At 35.6% G+C, this 22034-nt stretch overlaps 1 protein-coding gene across 2 annotated transcripts in view; it reads right to left on the bottom strand.

Annotated features, from left to right (window-relative positions):
- PDS5A (PDS5 cohesin associated factor A) overlaps nt 1-22034 on the bottom strand; it is a 165412-nt gene that overhangs the window by 60202 nt on the left and 83176 nt on the right. For both annotated transcript variants that reach the window (XM_036762868.1, XM_036762869.1), the window contains 8 exons: nt 18613-18728; nt 15451-15545; nt 14363-14508; nt 9117-9268; nt 6676-6789; nt 5856-5937; nt 3903-3951; nt 3471-3610 (listed from right to left, as the gene is read on the bottom strand). In XM_036762868.1, the coding sequence (XP_036618763.1) occupies nt 3471-3610; nt 3903-3951; nt 5856-5937; nt 6676-6789; nt 9117-9268; nt 14363-14508; nt 15451-15545; nt 18613-18728 (894 nt within the window). The remainder of the gene's footprint in view (nt 1-3470; nt 3611-3902; nt 3952-5855; nt 5938-6675; nt 6790-9116; nt 9269-14362; nt 14509-15450; nt 15546-18612; nt 18729-22034) is intronic.

Here is a 22034-nt window from a genome sequence, read left to right as displayed (position 1 = left end):
TATAAACACCAGATTGCCATCCTACCCCTCTACCCCTCTGTATTTGCTATTGTTAATATCACAGCACACACTGAGCCCTTCCTACATAGAGAATCTCCTTGAGATTAATATAAGCAGTATTTCTCGGGAAGGGAACTAGAAGAAAGGCACCCAGGAGGGTCTGGCACCATATGTTCTCATTAACTTTGCCTCTGATTATCATGTAATTGAGCCATTCCCATATGCCAAGGATCTTTGATCTTGCTAATGTGGGTAATCCTTACAATTCGAATTTCAATCATTTCTGGAATTCTTATCTGTGTCCTTCCAATAAGATCACTGGGTGACAGGAAGGTCACCCAATGTCTGCTGTGCTCCCTGAATTCTTTTGACATCGTGAGGATACCACTGTCACATACAAGCTGTCCAACATTTATGCTTTGCTTTTGTGGAACATGAGAAGCATATTTTCATTTTTCATAATATATTTCTTTGATGCTGTCATCTAAACTACTTCTCCTTCATAATCCCTTAAATGCACTGTGTTAGCACTCTGCTCGTGCCCACCATGGGTCTCTTGATTGCCCTTTGGATCATCCTCAAGGCAGCATGCAGCTATGAATGTAACAGTGGACTTGGAGTCAGTAGGAATTGGATTCAAATCCAGCTTCATACACTTAAAATCTGTTTGGCCCTAGGTAACTTGACTTAACTTCTCTGGGCTGGCCTAAGTTTCTCCATCTGGAAAATAATCTTGTTGGACTCAAGGTTTTCTGCAGTACAGAACCGCCCAATCCCTCTGCCCATGCAAGTCAGGATGGTTTTATTTTAAAAGGTACTGAGACATTACTTGATAACTCGATTCGCTCAGGGGACTCAAGGCTCAGACTGTTGTCATCACTTTTTCATCACCCAAGTACAAAGGAGCCCCAAAGAGTTCCAGGGGTTGTGGAGGCTTGGTTGGTGGATAGTAATGAGTAAATCAGACAAGCTCCGTTATGCTGATTCAGCTCAAAGTGTCCTAGATGCCTATCCTTTTACTATTAAAGTACTATTTTACTTTTTTTTTAAACTATATTTACTGTTTACAGATGAGTAACTCTCTTTTCTGTTAACTATCTGATGACTCATAAGTGTGCAATATTTAACCTAAATTACTAAGGTATGTCCCTGAATGCAGTTCAACCTAGAACAACCTCAAAGTTCTCTTCCTGATCTAAATCTATGATGGTGTGATATGAAGAATGCCCAGTGTGATGATGTATATTTGCATATACCTCTTGTCCCTTGACTAGTATAGTATTAGGGAAAAATAGCACCATGCATTTGTGTGGTCTTGAGAATAAGTGGGAGAATATAAGGTATTTAGGACATCAAAATGATAAATTTATCTAACAGTAAATTTCTTCTTCTGATCCTTTTCACACTGAAATGCTTTGGTCTTAAATGCTTAACAACAACAAAAAGAGTTCTCTTTAGTTATTATCTTTGTAGAAATCAATAAACTAAGCATTCTATAGAGTCCAGGGCCATATTTCAACATCTTATTTTCTCAAAGAATCTTGGAAGAGGCACTGAAATAACTCCAGAAAAGCTAGTTACTGGCAGAAATAGGAATAACAGTGAAGTATAATGCTTTTGCTACTGATTATGTTGTTTTGCCATTGTTCTTAAATCTCTACTTCCATTCTAAGACCTTACTAAAAGGATAAGCTCTCTGTGGTTCTACTAGTCACCCTAAAAATTGTCATTAATTAAAAAAGAATTTAAGCACAAATTGGACTTCTGCTTTGCTTTTGAATTTAGGATTTGGAAATTTGTAGATTACTGACCTATCTAAGCAGGAATTATCCTTTGGTCTTCTCTTTCCATCAATTATACCTCTCCTGTACCTATTTATCAGGCTTCTTTCTTTGCTTCCCTATTTTTTACAAATTTCCCTGTAAGGACTAGTTACATTTTTGTGGTATACTGTCGCAATCTTCCCTGAAGCTGGTCCCTTACGACATTTGGAAAATGTATGAATCTTACAATGTTTCCAACAAATCACCAAATTCTGGGTTTGTCAGGGACTTAAAAATCAAACTGAACACCTTCATGACTGTAACCAGAGTAACTTAAACCAAGAACAATCCTATATCTACAATAGCCAAACAAAAAGGATTCAAGGGCAGTACTCAGAAACAGTTATGACGCAGTTATATAGCACATCACCGAATTTACAAAGGGCTTTCCTCACAGCACCCCACCTCTGTCAGTCTTCCTCACTTTTCCATCCTTTGTAATAGACATTACCATTTAACCCTCAACCCAACTACTCTTTCCCAAGTCACCAATGATCATTAAGGGCTTTTTAAAAATTCCTCATTCTCCTTGACTTCTATAGCATTTGCAAGTTCATTATCCTGACCAGGACCTCTGTTACCCTGTCTATATAACCATTTACTCAGTGACCTTATCTGCTCCCATATATTTACTTATCCTATCAATATAGATTCCCAAAACTGTGTATTTACTCTCAGTTTTTCTCCTGAGCGCCAATATCACACTGTCTATTGGATACTTCAAACTAAGTGTCCTATAGGCAACTCAAATTAAACATGAACTCATTTTCTTCCCTCCCAAACCCCCTCCCTTCCTAATTTGCCTATTTCGGTTGAGAGCACCATTTTCCAAGTCACCCACGTTTACAGCCTAGGAGTCATCCTCAACTCTTCACTATCCCTCAAGTTAACTATCCAATCACTTTGCATGCACAGCCTCTCTTAAATCTTTCTTGTTTTTCTATACACATGAACGGCCACTGCCCTAGTTAAGGACTCCATCCCTTGTTGCCTAGACCAAGGATGGGGAACCTGTCACCTTGAGGCCACATGTGGCCCTCTAGGTTCTCAAGTGCGACTCTCTGACCGAATCCAAACTTCACAGAACAAATGCCCCTAATAAAAGGATTTGCTCTATAAAACTTAGACTCAGTCAAAAGGTGGCATACAAGGACCTAGAAGGCCACATGAGGCCTCAAGGCTGCAGGCTCCCCACCGCTGGCCTAGACTATTATAATACCCTCTTCTGTGATTTGCCAGCCACAAGCCTCTCACTTCTCCAAAACATGTTACACACAGCTATCAAGCAATATTTATGAAGTACAGATCTAACCATACCTGGTATCCAATTTGAATTGTCAGAGGAAATTTCCTCCATTAGAAATTCCTTATACCAATAAAATCGCAGGAACATTCCCTATCCATGTCTTTTACATGAGTAGTAAAATAGCTCGTTCCGTGCTCAAATCCACCCCTAGGACTCAGAAGCCAAGAATCCGTTTGAGCACCAGTGATGACAATGGCCCCAGCTTATGAAATGTAGTAACTCATATAACTAAAGAGTTATATATGTATGTCTACACTGCAAGAAAATACCGTGTTCCTAAGAAACAACCTTTTATGAATAATTCCAGGTAAAGCTAAAGCTTAAAAACAAAATTGACTAACCACACAGACATCTGCCTGTTTGCATGAACATGTAGGGCTGATTAGTAGTTCTAACTGAGACCGAAGTTTTTCATCATCACCAAGGACCTGATTGAACTTTTTCACAAAATCTTGTGCTTTTCCAGGGTCAGGCAAATTCTCTATAAAATCAAACAAAATTCGAATACTGAATTAGTCATTAATGCAGGTTTGCAAACAAGCACCAATTTAAAAAATACTCCCATATCCCTGGAACTATATTGGCAATAAAATCATTGAAAAAAAGCATTAGGCTTTTGCTTCTTTTCCTTAGATTGACAAGCACCTCCAAGGAACAGGGGAGTGTTTACATGCCTAATTATACTGAAAATTTTATTAAATGTTTTATTTCCCATTAGTATCACTATATTACTAATACTAATAGTGATCTATCAAGTAAATAGAAACACTTACTTGCTATGGTCATCAGCTTTCCAAACATGGCAGAACTGTTAGCTTCTGACTGGAATAAAACAAATAATCAGTTATATGTACCCAATATATTTTCGTGAGAAAAATAAAACACTATTTTGTTAATTTCTGAGAAAATGAAAGTGAATTTTACCCCAACTACCCCTGGGATAAAACATTAATATCAGTGTATAGACTCTTAATCATCTACTTTTTATGAAAAAATTCCAAGTGATGAAATGGAAAAGAATATAAGTCACCTTTTTGTGACATGTTCTAATTAAATGCTTCCTAAAACACAATTTAGGGCAGCCAAATGGCTCAGTGAATAGAGCACTGGGTCTAGAACTGAGAAGACCTGAATTCAAATCCAGCCTCAGATACCTACTATCTGTGTGACCCTGGGAAAGTCACTTAAATTCTTTCGGCCTTAATCCACTCAGAAGGAAATGGCAAACTATGCCAGTATCCTTGCCAAGAAAACCCCGTGGACAGTGTGGCACATAGGGTCATGAAGAGTCAGACACAACTAATGGCTGAACAACGACAAAAACACAATTACAGTAGAGAAATAAGGAGAATGGACTATGATGGTTAACTCAGGACACTTTGGAGATAGTGTTAGAAGAACAGAAAATGAAGAAATGGAGAATAAACAGTTAACTGACTTTCAAATAGAGGACATCCTGAAAAGAAATAACATTTAAATCATCAAATAATTAGCAAAGCTTACTGCTCAACTATGTGCTACAAAAAACATGCAACTCACTGGAGAGGAGAATTTCTCTTTTCCTTCAAATTTCTATCCTCCCCCCAAAATGCTACGTATTTGGTTAATGTAAATAAAAACACATAATGCTTTTAAAGCGTTTACATTGTTACAGTTGGAATCATTTGCTTTTAGAGTATATTCCTAATATATAAAAAATACCATCTGCTCTGCAGATATGGAACCTTAGTAAATCTAATATGGTGCAACAAAGTGTTTATAACAATGCTTACAAGACAGTAGAATAGGATCATGTATTTAGCGCTGGAAAGAACTGAAAGCAGCCAACAAAAAAATAAACTAGGGCCCAAGAAAGGTTAAATATACGAAACACATTATATATTATTCCTGCTCCTACACTCTACAACCCAAACTTATGTTTGTCATAACACACAACAGTCTACCTCCTCTCTGTATACCTTTGTACTGGCAGTATAAAATCTCCCACTTTTACTTCACAGAATCCCTCTTTTTTACAAGATACAGCTCATGTACCACCTTATACAAGAGGTCCTGATCTGTCATCTGCAGGTACTTATCATGCATTTAAATACTTTGTATTTATATGCATGTAGTCTCTATACTTATTCTTTATATATTTATTTACATGTCTCTTTAATTAGAATGTAATCTCCTTGAGGATAGGAATTTTCTTCATTCTTTGTATCTGCGTTTCTCTAGCAGCTTGCACAACAGGCACTCAATACTTGCTGACTGATTCCAAAGGGAAGTTCAGTTATTTTCTACGTTATTTTCACGTAGAGAATGTTTTAATATTTGAAAAGAGGAAATACAGGTATGGTACACCTTTAGCTCTGCTAATTTAAATATCTGATTAGACAGAACATAGCATTTCTCTAAAAGAGTTTCTCCTGATTTTAAAAATATCTATTATAAAAACCATGTATAAAATATGAGACAGCATGGTACAGTAGAAACAATGCTAGGCTTGCGGTCAGAGGACATGGGTTCAAATCTTGGCTTTGCCACCAGCGATCTATGTTATCTTTCTGTGATGCCCCTCCGAGCTCTGATTCTATGGCCCCATGATCTTCACTTCAAAAAAATAAAGATCTGTTTCTCCCAAGAATATATGGGCATACAATAACTGAAAGACTTTTCACTAGTAAAAGTGTGCCTGCCAAGCCTCTCCCCACCTCCCACCCCCTTTCACCAAATGAACTCACAGCCGGCTGTTTGTGCAAATCCAGTAACTCCCGCACATGACTCCTGAGTAGATTCTGGCACTTCCACATTTCATTGAGTGCCCTGTAAACACAGTTTTAAATTGGGAAAAAGTTATCAAACTGTATCATCCTTCTCTGATACCTATGTCTATCTCATAAATGTATCTACTTTTAAAAATCTTTCTAAAACCTAAAGCAACATCAAATTTGATTTATATTCCTGCTACTAAAAGAATTCTTTCAAATGAAGGTCAATCAAAATAAGAATATGGCAAATTATTCTCTTAAGAAATAAGATTTTATAAATAGGACATCTAAATAAAGTTGTGAATTAGGGAAAGTTTGTTTTCAGTCCTCCTAGCCTCCATGTTCTGAACTATTTTCTACCCTTTACTGAAACACTCAGATGTTAGTATTACTGTATCACAAATATTAGGTCTCATTGCAAATCTGATTTTATGTAATTCATCCATAAGTAAAAGATAAAGGCAATGTTAAGTCTCCTGTGAGTATGTGTATTTTAATGGTGATTAAAGAGAAAAATTTCCAAGAGTAAAATTTTAGGCTTGAACCAGTGAAAACCATAGAACATGTCTGGAGCATGGCACCCGCCCCCAAAATCACATTGTACAGGTCTACTGTGCTTACACTCACAGGCTATCACTGGTCATAAACTGATAGGTGTTAAACTTTGCAAAAGCAGCAAATATTTAACTGATTTCACTGAATGAACTATAAAAAGTAAATGCTTTCTCAAAAGAAAGAGATGAAATAATTTTTAAAGATATTTCAAAGACACTCTGTTTTATTATTAACTTACTTTACAGCATTTGGATCCAAGCTGGCATACAAATAATATAAACATTTCATTCTTTCTTCTGTTTCAAGATTATGAGGGACAAGGTACTGAGCAAAGATTTTCTCTACCAGCAATCTGTGAAAGGAATAAATGAAATGAAGTGACATTTTTGAACGTTCACAAATAGTCACTTGGTTGTTCAGGAACTTTTTCCAGACAGAGTTGACAAGTCTGCTGGTGACTCTGGGATCCATGGAAATGACTAATTCTTTCATCAACATGACCATATTAATTGATTTACAGTTGTACTAGCAGCTTGAAGAACCTGGTACTATTTTGTGATTTTTATTTTCCCCAGATCAGTCATGCCATATTCTTTGAAACTACACCTTGAGCTTTTGTACCCACTTTATTTCTCAGATCAGTAAGACTAAATCAATTTGATTTTGGGATTCTTTTCCTAAGTGCCTGTATAGTCTCAATGAAAATATTACATTTAGTATCATTCCATGAATTCACATTTGATTTGGTAGGAACTATCTCTCTGTAATTCTCCATAATATGATGAGTTTGTTTTTAATGTTATAACAATACCACTTTAGACATCTTAGGGTAATTCTATATCCAAGTTAATAAGAATAAAAAATGCTCTAAATCACTGTTGATAGGAGAAACGCAAATCAAAACAACTCTAAGGTACTACGGTACTACATCTCTCCTGTCAGATTGGCCAACACGACAATACAGGAAAAATCACAAATGCTGGAGAGGATGTGGGAATATTGGAACTGTTATATTGTTGGTGGAGTTGTGAACTGATCCAGCCATTCTGGAGAGCAATTTGGAACTATGCTCAAACGGCTATAAAAAAGAGTATAGTCTTTGACCCAACAATACCGCTGGTAGGGCTGTATCCCAAAGAGATCATAGAAATGGGAAATGGACCCATATGTACAAAAATATTTATAGCAGCTCTTTTTGTGGTAGCAAAGACTTGGAAATCAAGGGGATGCCCATCGATTGGGGAATGGCTAAAATAAGTTGTGGTATGTGAATGTAATGGAATACTATTGTGCTGTAAGAAATGGGGAAGATACGGACTTCATAATAACCTAGAAAGACCTACATAATCTGATGCTGAGTGAGGGGAGCAAAACCAGGAGAACATTGTACAAGATTACAGATACTTGGTATCTGTGATGACTAATTTTGATGGACTTGGCTCAAATCAGCAATACAAGGTTCAAAGACAGCTCCAAAACACTCATGATGGAAAAAGCCATCCACATCCAGAGAAAGAATTACAGTCTAAATGCAGATTGAGGGAAACTATTTGCTCTTTCTTTTTTTTTTGGTTTTGTTTCTTTCTTGTCATGATTCATTCCATTGGTTATAATTCTTCTATACAACTTGACTACTGTGTAAATAAGTTTAATGCAAAGATGTACGTAGAACCTATATCGGATTACATGCTCTCTTCGGGGGTTAGGGAGGAGAAGGAGGGGAAGAAAATTTGGAACTCAGAAACTTGTAGAACTGAGTGTTGAAAACCAAAGATAAAAAATAAATTTAAAAAAAAAAGTCAGAGGCAGCTCAGTGGGGCAGTAAGTAGAGCACCAGACCTGGATTCAGGAGGACCTGGGTTTAAACCCAGACTCCAACATTTAACACCATTTATTAGCCATGTGACCTTGGGCAAGTCATTTAACCCCAATTGCTCTGCCCTCCCCCACTCAAAAATAAATAAATGGTTTTTTAAGTAAATAAAAATAGAAAACACAAATATTTCAGGGTAGACTCTATCCCAAATGAGATTTTTATAAGAGAATAACAAAAAAAGCAGAGAAATTTCTGAATTAACCTAACCAGCTAATTTAATTATTGAAATAATAGCTTTACCAGGGGTGGTTGGTACATGCCTTGTATTCCCTGCTACTAGGGAGACTGAAGCTGGTGGATCACTTGAGCTACAGCAGAGCTAAAGGTGATCAAGTATCTGCACTAAGTCTGGCATCCATACGTCTACTCCCAGGAGCAGAAGTCCATAAGACTGGTTAGGACTTGAAGTGCAAACTGGCCCAGGTCAGAAAAGGAACAGGTCAAAGCTTCCATGGGCCAACCAGGGAGAGGGAGAGAAAACATGGAGGGAGGGGGAGACGGAGAGAAGGAAGGAGAAAGAGAGAGAATCAAGCAGAAGATAGAATAACATTCGGAAAATGAAGGCTGCAATGATTATCTTTTCTAAGGCCTTACTAGTTTGTGGGAAGAGTAATATTCTTTTATCTAAACTCAAAGTATTTAATTGAAGGAACATGATTTTTTAAAAATTATCATGACTAAACAAATTCTAAATCTGAAAATTAGCCATTACTACCGTTTAATAAATCAACTTGCACTGGTTTAGCATTTTGATGATGAAAATACTTTCATGTACCAATATTACGGGAGAATAGTAAACTCACTTGTCATCAATGCTGTTTTGATAATATATGTGCAAAAGTTTATCCTTTATCCAGCTCACTTTCTCAGCAGCTTCCCTTCCAGCTTCTGCATGAAGACAGTATTTCTTATAAAGTTGGGCAAGGCCCATCATAGCTTCTTTTCGAACTCTCCACTGAAAAAAAATATTTTCCTAGGTAAGTTTTAATTAAATATTTCAAAGCATACTGACAAGAGGGGCAGATACTAAGTTTAAGGTGGCATTAACAATAAATACTATGTAAAGGAACCACTCTCAAGAACTCAAACTTCCAGAGGCTCAAAGAAGAGTATATTTCCCCACTGGCTTTTTGAGAAAGGCACAGAACCCCAGAGGAAATTCATAACATATTTTAGGGTCACACAACAGTGTTACACTAAAGGCTAGCTATGGTATGCTAAACTGAACTGATCAATGATGTACATACATTTCACAAGGACTTCTACTCGATGATTAGTATCTAAATCAGTGGCATGACTAATTACTTTATAATTGACTGTTCTTTAATAATTTTGGAGAAAAAAAACCAACAACTTAGAAACCTATGTGGTCAGATCATGCTAATGATGACCAGTGAAACAAACGTCCATACTGGGATGAATAATATTGTATTATCTACCTTAGCCATATCAAATTATAGAGAATTTTTCAGAGTATTTCAACCAATTCTATAGAAAAAAGGAAACAATATCCCTTTTCAAATTTTCTGTGTTGCTTTAAAGTGACTCCTCTACCATTTATTACATTATGCTGAGATAAGCATGTTATACCTCTGTAGACCTGTAAGCTCTTTGAGGAAAGGGTCAGCATCTCATTTTTAGCCGTGTATCAATTGCATACAGCAAGAACCCAATATAAAAATTTGCTAAAGTAAAATGAAATTGTGACAAATCAACTGGGTTTGTGATCAAATGTGTTTAATCTACTCTATAAAAGAAAACGCCATCATTTGAAGGGTTTTAATCCTTTCCAGCATTCTTGTGGAAAATATCTTTTAAAAAATTTTTATGGCAAGACATTTTTCACTATCAATTATAATAGAATAAAAGACAGAAGTAATCAATGCTTCATCTCTTACATAAAGCCTTTCCTGGTCCTATTAGGTGCTAGTGACCGCCCCCCCCCCAAATTTCCTTGAAATTACCTAGCTTATATTGCCTATTTACCTATATGCATATGTATCTTCAAATAGGAGAAAATCTCCTCAGGGACAGGAACAATTTCACTTTGGTCTTTCAATCTCCAGCACTTAGCATATTCCTTGGCATGCAATAAGTATTTAATAAATGCTTGCTGATAATCTAGTTCAGCTTGCATGTTAATAAAAATAGATGACATTTATAGTGTGTTAAAGTTTACAAGTCATTTTATACAGAGTATCTCATTTGATCTTGATAGTAACATTCTGAGATACGTAGTATTATCATTTCCATTTTACAAATGAAGAAAATGAGACTTAAAGAGGTCCAATAACTTGACTATAAACTACTAAGGGTCAGAGGAAGGATCTGAAGTCCTCTATGCACTACACCATGCTACTTCTCTATAGATGAAGGAACTGAGATCAATAATAAGTACTCAAGGGTCAAGTTAGTTGGCTGGGAACATGGCCAGGCAGCGAAAACACACCCAGATTCAGTCTCAGACTTTGGGCTCTTTCTTTGGTGACAAAGAAGACCAAAACATACAGACAGAAGAAGTTAACAAAGTCAAAGAGCCTACAACAAAAGCCTCGAAAAAAAAAACATGAACTGGTCTCAGGCCATGGAAGAGCTCAAAAAGGATTTAGAAAAGCAAGTTAGAGAAGTAGAGGAAAAATTGGGAAGAGAAATGAGAAGGATGAGAGAAAACCAGGAAAAACAAGTCAATGCCTTGCTAAAGGAGACCCAAAAAAATACTGAAAAATATACTGAAGAAAACAACACCTTAAAAAACAGACTAACTCAAATGGCAAAAGAGCTCCAAAAAGCCAATGAGGAGAAGAATGCCTTGAAAGGCAGAATTACCCAAATGGAAAAGGAGGTCCAAAAGACCACTGAAGAAAATACTACCTTAAAAATTAGATTGGAGCAAGTGGAAGCTAGTGACTTGATGAGAAATCAAGATATTATAAAACAGAACCAAAGGAATGAAAAAGTGGAAGACAATGTGAAATATCTCCTTGGAAAAACCACTGACCTGGAAAATAGATCCAGGAGAGATAATTTAAAAATTATTGGATTACCTGAAAGCCATGATCAAAAAAAGAGCCTAGATATCATCTTTCAAGAAATTATCAAGGAGAACTGTCCTGATATTCTAGAGCCACAGGGCAAAACAGAAATTGAAAGAATCCCTCAATCGCCTCCTCAAATAGATCCCAAAAAGAAATCTCCTAGGAATATTGTCACCAAATTCCAGACCTCCCAGATCAAGGAGAAAATACTGCAAGCAGCCAGAAAGAAACAATTTGAGTATTGTGGAAACACAATCAGAATAACCCAAGATCTGGCAGCTTCTACATTAAGAGATCAAAGGGCTTGGGATACGATATTCCGGAGGTCAATCGAGCTAGGATTAAAACCAAGAATCATCTACCCAGCAAAACTGAGTATCATGCTCCAAGGCAAAATATTGACTTTCAATAAAATGGAGGACTTTGAAGCTTTCTCAGTGAAAAGACCAGAGCTGAATAGAAAATTTCACTTTCAAACACAAGAATCAAGAGAAGCATGAAAAGGCACTCAAGAAAAAGAACAAGAAAAAGAAATTGCAAGGGACCTACTAAAGTTGAACTGTTTTGTTTACATTCCTACATGGAAAGATGATGTGTATGATTCATGAGACCTCAGTATTAGGGTAGCTGAAGGGAATATGCATATATATATATATATATATATGTTTATGTATATATATGTATAAATGAATGTGTATGTATGTATATGTGTGTGTGTGTGTGTGTGTGTGTGTGTGTGTGTGTGTATAGAGAGAGAGAGAGAGACAGAGAGAGGGCACAGGGTGAGTTGAAGATGAAGGGAAGTTATCTAAAAGAAATAAAATCAAATTAAGGGATGAGAGAGGAATATACTGAGAGAGGGAGATAGGGAGAGATAGAATGGGGTAAATTATCTCGCATAAAAGTGGTAAGAAAAAGCAGTTCTGTAGGGAGAGAAGAGAAGGCAGGTGAGGGGGAATGAGTGAATCTTGCTCTCATCAGATTTGACCTGAGGAGGGGCTACCATACATACCCAATTGGGTATCTTACCCCACAGGAAAGAAGAAGGAAGATGATTAAAAAAAGGGGGGGGGGGATGATAGAAGGGAGGGCAGATGGGGGTGGAGGTAATCAAAAACAAACACTTTCGAAAGAGGACAGGGTCAAGGGAGAAAATTCAATAAAGGGGGATAAGTTAGGAAGGAGCAAAATATAGTTAGTCTTACACAACATGAGTATTGTGGAAGGGTTATACATAATGATACACATGTGGCCTATGTTGAATTGTTTGACTTCTTAGGGAGGATGGGTGGGAAGGGAAGAAGGGAGAGAATTTGGCACTCAAAATTTTAAAAACAGATGTCCAAAACCAAAAAGTTTTTGCATGCAACTAGAAAATAAGATACACAGGCAATGGGGCGTAGAAATTTATCTTGCCCTACAAGAAAGGAAGGGAAAAGGGGATGGGAGGGGAGTGGGGTGACAGAAGGGAGGGCTGACTGGGGAACAGGGCAACCAGAATTTATGCCATTTTGGAGTGGGGGGGAGGGTAGAAATGGGGAGAAAATTTGTAATTCAAACTCTTGTGAAAAATCAATGCTGAAAACTAAATATATTAAACAAATAAATAAATAAAGCAGAAAAAAAAAAAACAAAAAAAAATAATGCTATGCTGGCAGAAAAAAAAAAAATAAGTACAGAATATGCTACAACACCAAGTTGGTTAGTGGCAGAGCCAAGAATAGAACTCTTATCTCAACTGCTAATCCACGCTTGTTTAAGAAAATATCTTTAAAATTAAAAGAAGCAGAGCTAAAATATTTTCCAACTGGGGAGAAACTCTACAATTAACTGCATTATCCTAAATCATAGAAACAGTTTTACACTTTATAAATACCCACTGAATAAACCAGTACAAGTCAACCACTAGGTGGAGTGTCACATTATTTAAAAACAAGGAAGAAGTATAATGGTACATGCAACTGAACAAGTTTTTTGTTGTTGTTCAATCGTTTTAGTCATGTCTGACTCTCCATGACCCGCTTTGGGGTTTTTTTGGCAAAGACACTGGAGTGATTAGCTATTTACTTCTCCAGCTCATTTTATAGATGAGGAAGGGAGGCAAACAAGGTTAAGTGACTTGCTCAGGGTCACAAAGCTACCAAGTGTCTAAACAAATTAACAATTTAACTGAACAACTTAAATAGTATCAATTTTACATATTGGCCTACTATGTATGCATTTATAAGTTATCATAATTCAGACTTGTTATATTCTTGAAATTAAAAAATTCATTTCTTTAATTCTTAAATTGTAATTATATTATTTTGGCCCTTGAGGACTCACCCATGCTACACTAAAATCACTAACTGCAATTCCTTACGTTAAAATTTCTGCTGTATGTGTCAGGGCCATGCCAGCTATTTTACCTTGCATGGGATTCTCTTGATTCTCTTAGCTACTTCCATTATTTTTGGGTGTTGTCATCTAAGTTTCCTGTATCATATGCCCGCACCTCCAATTCAGTGTGCCAAGTATAGAACAATTACTTGCCTATCATTTCTCAATTTAGCTTAGTAATATACAAACAAGAGCTGCTATAGGAGATTTTAGAAAGTATAATTTTCCTTCCTTCACTGAATCAAGAACTTAGCAACTGGACAGATCACTTCACTTTTGAAAATTTTCTTCACAAAAAGAAATTCCAGAGTGCTCATTATCATTCTATAATTTCACCAAATGGCAGATAGATAAAGCAAAAGTATAATCCACTGATTTAGCTACTGGTTATTAGTTTTTTATAAAGGGTGACTAAAGAGAGGAAACCAAATGAAATCTTCATAATGCCTCAATGATGCATTATCTAAAAATAATCAAGAGTAGCTCCAAAGGAAATTTTTATTCATTATATTCTTAAAATTCAACTTAATTATTAAATAATTCTTAAAACCATGAAAAATCTTTTCTGTTCAATATTCTGTTTAAGATACACACAAATAATGAAATACAAAGATTAAAATTTCTAGAAGCTGTACCCGTTTGTCCAATGTTCTTTCCCTCACAAAGCCAAGTAACTGATCATTGACTAAAGAAAGGTCTCTTTTGCCAGCTGTTATTATAGTAACAATGACGTCATGACGAATAGCTTCTTCTGGATCATGAGACCTAACTTTCAAGTATTCTGTTACAAGAGAAGGGAAAAATGTTATCAAGAAAGTAGATAGGCATTTTTTGAAAAAAAAAATATAACTTAAACTTTTAAATAAATACTGAAAGGCTAGAGCATTAAGCTGTATCTCTATTATAGAGATGTTTTAAGAAAACATACAAGTGAAAATACAAATTTTGGGTAAATACTCCATTTGGTATGTTGGGTACTTCAGTATAAAACTAAACAATATTGTGATTGTAAAGTACCCACATCATCAATAACAAAATAATGAAAATAATTTCTAAAGGGCCTTTCTTTTAAATGATAACTATCAAAACACAGAAATTTCGGGAAGAAACATAGAATTTCTCTTACCTTGAAATGAAGCTATGAATTAAAGGTATAATCTTTTAAAATAACCCATAACCTTATCGTAAATTAGTTAACATTAAAATATTTCACTGTCTGTATTACTCAATTAAAAAATTTATAATTCTGTTCTAGGGTATGTAAAAAATAAACTCAACAATGTACATAAAATTAAATTATATAAAAATTGTCTGTGTCTAATTTGATTAGAGGTAAATGAAAAGCTTTTGTCAAATAGCCTCTAGTTATCGGTAAACAACTCATAGGAGGCAAGGGATAAGAACTGTTGTGAGTTCCAGTGCCACAATGTCCAACCACCACAGTACCAAACTATATCCATTGGCTTCGATAAGCCAATGGAAAAGAAAAATTTGTACCAAAACTCAATACACACCTCCCAAAACATAAAATTATTAGAATCGTATTCAAATCAAAACAAAAATATCCATTAAAATTTTATTTGTATAGAGTTAAACACGTGTAACATTCAATAGCTACCTGAAAACCTTAAATTCATTAACTTAATGAAAAGTCTTACATACTACTTAAATTTACATGAACATTTATCCCAAATGTTCCTCATTTTAAATTTCCCTATCTTACCTGTAAGGTCCTTTGCTAAGTCTGGGTGATTCATTAAACAGTGACTGGCAAATTTCACACTTTCTAACCTCACTGGAACATGAATGTCATTAAATCTACAAGGAGGAAATTGTTAAAAATTAACTCTGAGTAGATAGGTTTTCTTTCCACAAAAGATAAAACATACAAATGTTTCATAAAATACTTAATGACTAGAAAGCCTGTTGATCAAAACTGAAGTCTCACGATATAAACTTCAAAATGAACGTTTAAGTATTTGAAAAAAAGCATTTGCATATGAAAAACTCAACAATTATATAGAAATAAATATTTTTAATTAAAAAAATTTTATAAATGCATTTTACTTATATACAACAATTTTCCAATATACACCTTGACTGACCCCACCCTTTTAAACAAGAAACAGTCAACAAAAGCAACTAACAGTGATCACATACTAACATTTGGTACTGGTAGACCCCCACACCTCCACCACAAGGAGAGAAGCATATTTTATCATTTGTTCTTTGAGTACCAAGACTATTCACTAAGTTAGTCAGAGCTAAGCTACCTTTCAGTACTTCTCTTTTTCACTTACATTACTGTATTCATTTTTGGGTAATTAATCAGCTGGTTCTGCTTACTTTACTGCTCAGCAATCTTATAAAAAATCTGACTTAATAACCCTTTTAAAAAATAATAAATAATACTAGATTACCCTTGCTAAAGTTCTGGAATTTCTTGAAGAAGTAACACTGTATAAAGTTTAAAATTACATTATACATTCTTCTCAATATCATGCTTCATAAAAGCCTCTTTCAAAATTAAAAACTGGTAAATGCAATGATAAACCACAAGTCCAGAGAACTAAAGATGAATCATGTCACCAACTCTTGACAAAGAGGTGACAAGACTTAAAATCTATAATGAAACATGAATAATCGTATGTGGCTAATGAAAGGATTTATATTGTTAAACTATGTATATTTATGGTGAAATTTTAAAAAAAAAGTTCTACTGGGGGAACAGTGGGAAAGATATAACAAAAGCCTGTAAAACAAATTTAAATGAACAAAAAAGAGAATAAGTTAGGATAAACCCCATACATAAAATGATATAGAGATAAATATCAGTACATAGAGATACACACAAATTTTAATTGGATTGTATACTTTGGGCAAAATGGTTCATCCTGTTTTAGAATGTTAGTTCCAAATAGCAAGACCAATTTGCATTTAACTTCTTTAAATCTCTAAGTTCACTGGATGTGCTTCATCCATATTAAAAAATAAGTAAATACAAAAATGTATATTGATTTCATCCCTGGACTATATTGCAAAAGACTTCTGCTTGAACTTCCTGCCTTTAAGTTTCTCCTCACAGTCAGTTAATTCTCCAATTGCTATCAAAGTGATCTTCCTAAAGTGCAAGACTATCTTGACCATGCCACTCCTGGATTAAATAGCTCCCTAACACATCTAGGAACAAATGTAAAATCCTCTATCAGGGTATTAGACAGTTCCTACTTTTCCAATCTTGTGACCCTTTATTCCCCTCCATGTGCTCTACCTTCCAGTAACACTGTCCTCCTTGCTGTTCCTTACCCAAGACAATCCATCTCCCAAGTCGCTGTATTTTCACTGGCTGTCCACCATGCTTACAAGGCTCTCCCTCCTTGTCTCTGCCTTCTGAACTCCTTAAAATCTCAGCAAAAAATCTCACATCCTTCAAGAAATTTATCCTTCCTGGTTTCCCTTATTTCTAATGCCTTCCTTCTGAGAGCAATTCCATTTTAACCTTTAGATGTATGGATATATACGTATATATTTTTTCTTCATACATAGTTGTTTGCATGTTGTCTTTCCCATTAGAATGTGAGTTCCTTGAGTTCAAGGGATAGATTCTGCTTTCCTTTATATCCTCAGTACTTAGCACAGTAAGCACTTAGTAAACATTTGTGGAAGGACTAATTGACTGAATGTAATTCTACCCCTTCTATTTTTAAATCATTACAAAATATTTCCTATTTCTTTACATCAGGAATTATGCTAAGCTTTTTAAAAATGCAAATTAAAACTTATGAATTATAATGCTTCTAATCACTGACATTTTCATCTGCAAGTACTTTTTGAGAAAAGAAATATGTGAGAGTTTTACCTGGCCATAAATATATAATTGGTATTTCTGGCAGCAAGGAAATTGTCACTATTTTGATTTATTAAGAGACTTAATGAGTTAACAAATATTAATTTAACAAAAACAATAAAATATCAGGAATCTCTTAAAGTCCCATATAATAAATCCATAATAAAATTATTTATGTGATTAAGCAATGTCACATAAAATGTGGTAAAACTGATCTAAATACACTGAAATTAAAGTAATGCAGTCAAACAGAAATGGCAGAGATACTTTTGCTTCTATTCAACTGAAGACAAACCATGGCAGTAAGGAAGACTATGATATGACACCATATGCAGGATTTACAAAAGACATGGCTGATGACTTGGGGTATCTTTCCTTGGGTATTTGGATATAAGTAACTGGGGTTAATCATAATGATGCAGAGGTTATTCTTGAGAAACCTATCAGCCTAACCTAAGATACAGCTGACAAATAAGTAAGGTCTAACAATAACTATTCAAGATTAAAATACAAGTAAAAAAGAGTTTTTATATTTTCACGAAGTTTTGAAGCCAAGGAAGCATTTAAATGGAAGATAGGACAACATTTAATAACTTACTTTTTCTAGTTTGAAGAAAATACAAAGTAAGAAAGAACCCTATTAAGATGATAGGGATTTGTCATCCCAAGTCCTTTAGAAAAACTGTAAATTGCAAACTAAGTATGGCTAGAAAAACAATGATCATCAAAGTGTGATTATGCTGAAAAAGACTAGTCATAGTCATAGGATCATAGAATGACAGGCTCACTGATCTGGAGCTAGAAAGGTAATGAGAGGTCACCCAGTCCAAGTCTTTCACTTTAAAAGATAAGGAAACTGAGGCCCAAGATTAACTAAGGGTCAGTCAGGGTGGGAAAGCAGGTATTCCTGACTCTAAGTTCAGCACTTGATCCACTATCCCAGTCATATCATCAGATCCAAAACAGTACCCCCCAGACACAGCCACTGGTAAATGAAGAAGCTGCTATACTGACATCTCATGATATATCTTCTCTTACCTTCCAAGAAAACACTGCCAAAGAGGCCGATTCTGTGTTGCCAAATCAGAATCTTTAGAGCCAAACAATTTAGCTAGCAATCGAACCACAGCTAAACGCTCTTCTCCATCGTTGCTCTAAAAAGAGAAAAAGAACATTTCAATTATGTAACTCATCAAATCACAGAAAATCCTGAGGTGAAAACCACACTAAACAGCAACTTTATATTCCTGCTAATTACAGTGAAAGCCGCAAAATTATTCAATAATTTGTTTTATTCTACTGGCATTGGGGAAAGAACACCAGACTACAAGTCAAAATATTAACTTGGCCAAGTCACTTCACTACCTGTCCTTGCCTTTCACATATATAAAATTAGGGCTCCTTTTTTTTAGCTCTAGGATTTCAAATCTTTGACTATACTTTTGATTCTTGAAGGACTAATTTTTCCTATTCTGGAATTCTTCAGCCCTTTGTTTTCTCCCTCCTACTGCCCTTAGAAGTACTGGAAGGAAGGGAGAGTAATCTGTTTCACTGCTTATTTATAAGCCCCAAGAAGGCAATGCAGCATGGTTGAAAAGAAGCTAGTCTCAAAGCCAGTTATTTGGGTCCAAGTCCCTCCTTGGAGAAATAATGGCCATGTCATGCTGCTTCATCTTTCAATGATCTAGGCAACTCTTTACAATTTCAAGCTATACAAAGGGTGTCAAGCTGCATTTGTAGAGCTTCCTCACCAGCGAGTTCCCTATATCAACAAAATCACAGGTCCAGTCTCTATCTCTACTATGGGTCCCATCAAAGAAAAGGCACTGAAAGAACTTCAGTATTGGTCAATTCTATCACTTAATAGCAAGCTTTGTAAACACATAACAGAGAAAATGGAAAGTAATTCTTTTATTTGATACTTCATTGTATTCATGACCTCATTTATTCCTGCCAATAGTGTACCTAACAAAACTCATCCGTGCCTTCTGATGTTATTTCCTGTCCATGTCCTACTAGTGAGAGCTTCATCTAACATTTTAGGATGCCCTTTTGTGATGTTTCTTACTATTGTGTAGATATCAGTGAAGTACACAGGCTATCAACAAGTTATTCATCGCTTTTTAACCATCTTTTATAATCATGTCACTCCAATAATATTCTGAGAAATTCTGCTGACAAATGTTGTAAATGAATCATGCCCACAATATATCCTTGCAACTTTAATTCTTGATGAAACCCTAATTATATTAATGTCAAATAATATCACTTAGGAACTTCAAGAAGTTTATATTAAAGATGAGTTTCAAAGAAGAAGTACAATTTAAGTGTCAGAGAAACCAATACACATTAAGTTCTCATCTGTATATGTGTATTTATAAATTAACTGTCTCCTGAGCCCATTAACATAAAGGATAAATGATCTAGGAAAATTAATTTTGCCAGCAGACAGTGTAGTAAAGGATCTCCTATTCACAATGCAAAATGCTTAATGTAATTAAAGGGTAGAAAAACTCAGTTGAGGGAAGGTTATTTATTGTCTTCCTGTGTTACTATACTGGGGGGAGGGGAAGAAGGAAAAAGCGAACTTATGATTTCAAAGGTAAAGAGAACATGCACGGAAAAATCTTGCAACTCCTGGTCTTTGAGAGGTGCCTGTAGTAATGAGGGTTAAATTACTAACATAATCAAAGAGTCCGTATGTTTCAGAATCAGGATATAGAATCAAGTCATTCAGAGTTGGGGTAGCTTTCTCTCCATTGTTGTGCAAAAGCTGCCTTTCCAGTCAATCTACACAGTAAGATAAATGTGCTCCAGGTTCATGGGTGACTTATTTTCACTTATATATATCATGGCAATTAAGCTTGGATACTGGAAAGTATTAAAAAGTAAAAGTGCCTTTATTCTCTGAGAAAACTAGCTCAATATCCAAAAATATTTATTCATTGCCTAAATGATCACATTCACATTTCAATGCATGTAGGAAACAACATTGGAATCTAACAACTAGTATAATAGAAACAGCTATGCACAAATGACAGAAGGAAAAGAAACACTGAGTAATAAAATGTATAAATTTAGTGTTTAAAATAAATTTTTACTTTGCACTTTTTTGCTTTTCAAAATTTTTTTGCCTTTATTATTACTAGCAAGTCACTGTGCTAGGAAAAGTCTCTGCCCTGAAGGAGCTGACAGTTATTTCACTACAGTGATACAGCATTTAGAGACCTCAAAATTACTGTGTGATTGCAGTGAGTAGAGCACCGGCCCTGAAGTCAGGAGGACATGAGTTTAAATGCGGCCTCAGACAACTGACACACTTACTAGCTGTGTGACCTTAGGCAAGTCACTTAAACCCAATTGCCCTGCCTTCCCCCCTGCAAAAAAAAAAAATATTGTGTGGGGCTTTGAAGGAAGCAAACATTTCTGAGAGGGAGAAGGGAGGTGGGAGTGCATTATAAGGGATGAGGACAACCTATACAAAGGAACAGAAATATTCAATGTCAAATTTGTGAAACAGCATCTCGTTCAGTTTGACAGAACGAAGAATACAGAAAGAGTGAAATGAATCTGCAAACACCAGCTAGAGACAGAATGTGGGAATTAAATGCCAAACTGACGAATCAGTACATTACCCACAGACAATAGGGAGTCACTGAGAATTCCTGGGCAAGGGAGTAATATGGTCAATGTTTTGCTTTCTGAAGACGGTTTTGGTCCCTGTAGGAAGGATGGATTGGAAAAAGGAAAGAATGGAAACAGAGCAAATAATGAGGTAATAAAAGCCTCATCTAGGGTGGTGGCCATGAGAATGGAGAGAAAAGGGTAGATGTGAGGGACACTGTGACCAAGGACCAAAAACTGGATGTGGTAGTATAAACTGTGAAGATAGTAACTCCAAGGTTGTGAGACTGACTGACTGGATAGATGGTTGTGTCTTCAAGAGAAAGTCTGCAGAAGCAAGTAATGCACCAACACCTGACTAAAATATTGAAAGGACATACAGATCAAGATGTCCAAAAGACAACTGGTGATGATACTGAATCATAGAGAACCCATTGAGCTGATGAGATCATCAAAATGAGAGGGCAGAGATTAAGTCGAAGGTTCAGGATATAAGTTCGAGGAATATCCATGATTAGAGATTTGGTTTACCAACAAAGAAGACTGAAAAACTAACAGTAAGATGGGTAGGATACTCAAGAGTGAGCTGCAAAGAGTAGTCCACACCATCTAAGAATATAAGTCTGAAGAAGGATGAAAACAAATTAGCAATCACAACATACTATTACCAATCTTCAATGAGAAGTTTCTGTGAAATGAAACCAGATTGCAAGGGGCTGAGAAGGAAGTAGGAGAGAGAATTTGAAACAACCTAGTAAGAACAAATTTCAAGTATTCTCATGTTGCAGTATATTTAATACTGAATATTATTTATGTGCCTATTTTGGAGATAATAA

Source organism: Trichosurus vulpecula, chromosome 6, assembly GCF_011100635.1.
Source record: "Trichosurus vulpecula isolate mTriVul1 chromosome 6, mTriVul1.pri, whole genome shotgun sequence".
Taxonomy (NCBI): domain Eukaryota; kingdom Metazoa; phylum Chordata; class Mammalia; order Diprotodontia; family Phalangeridae; genus Trichosurus; species Trichosurus vulpecula.
The sequence above is the reverse complement of the archived record's forward strand: the minus strand, read 5'-3'. Positions and strand labels throughout refer to the sequence as shown.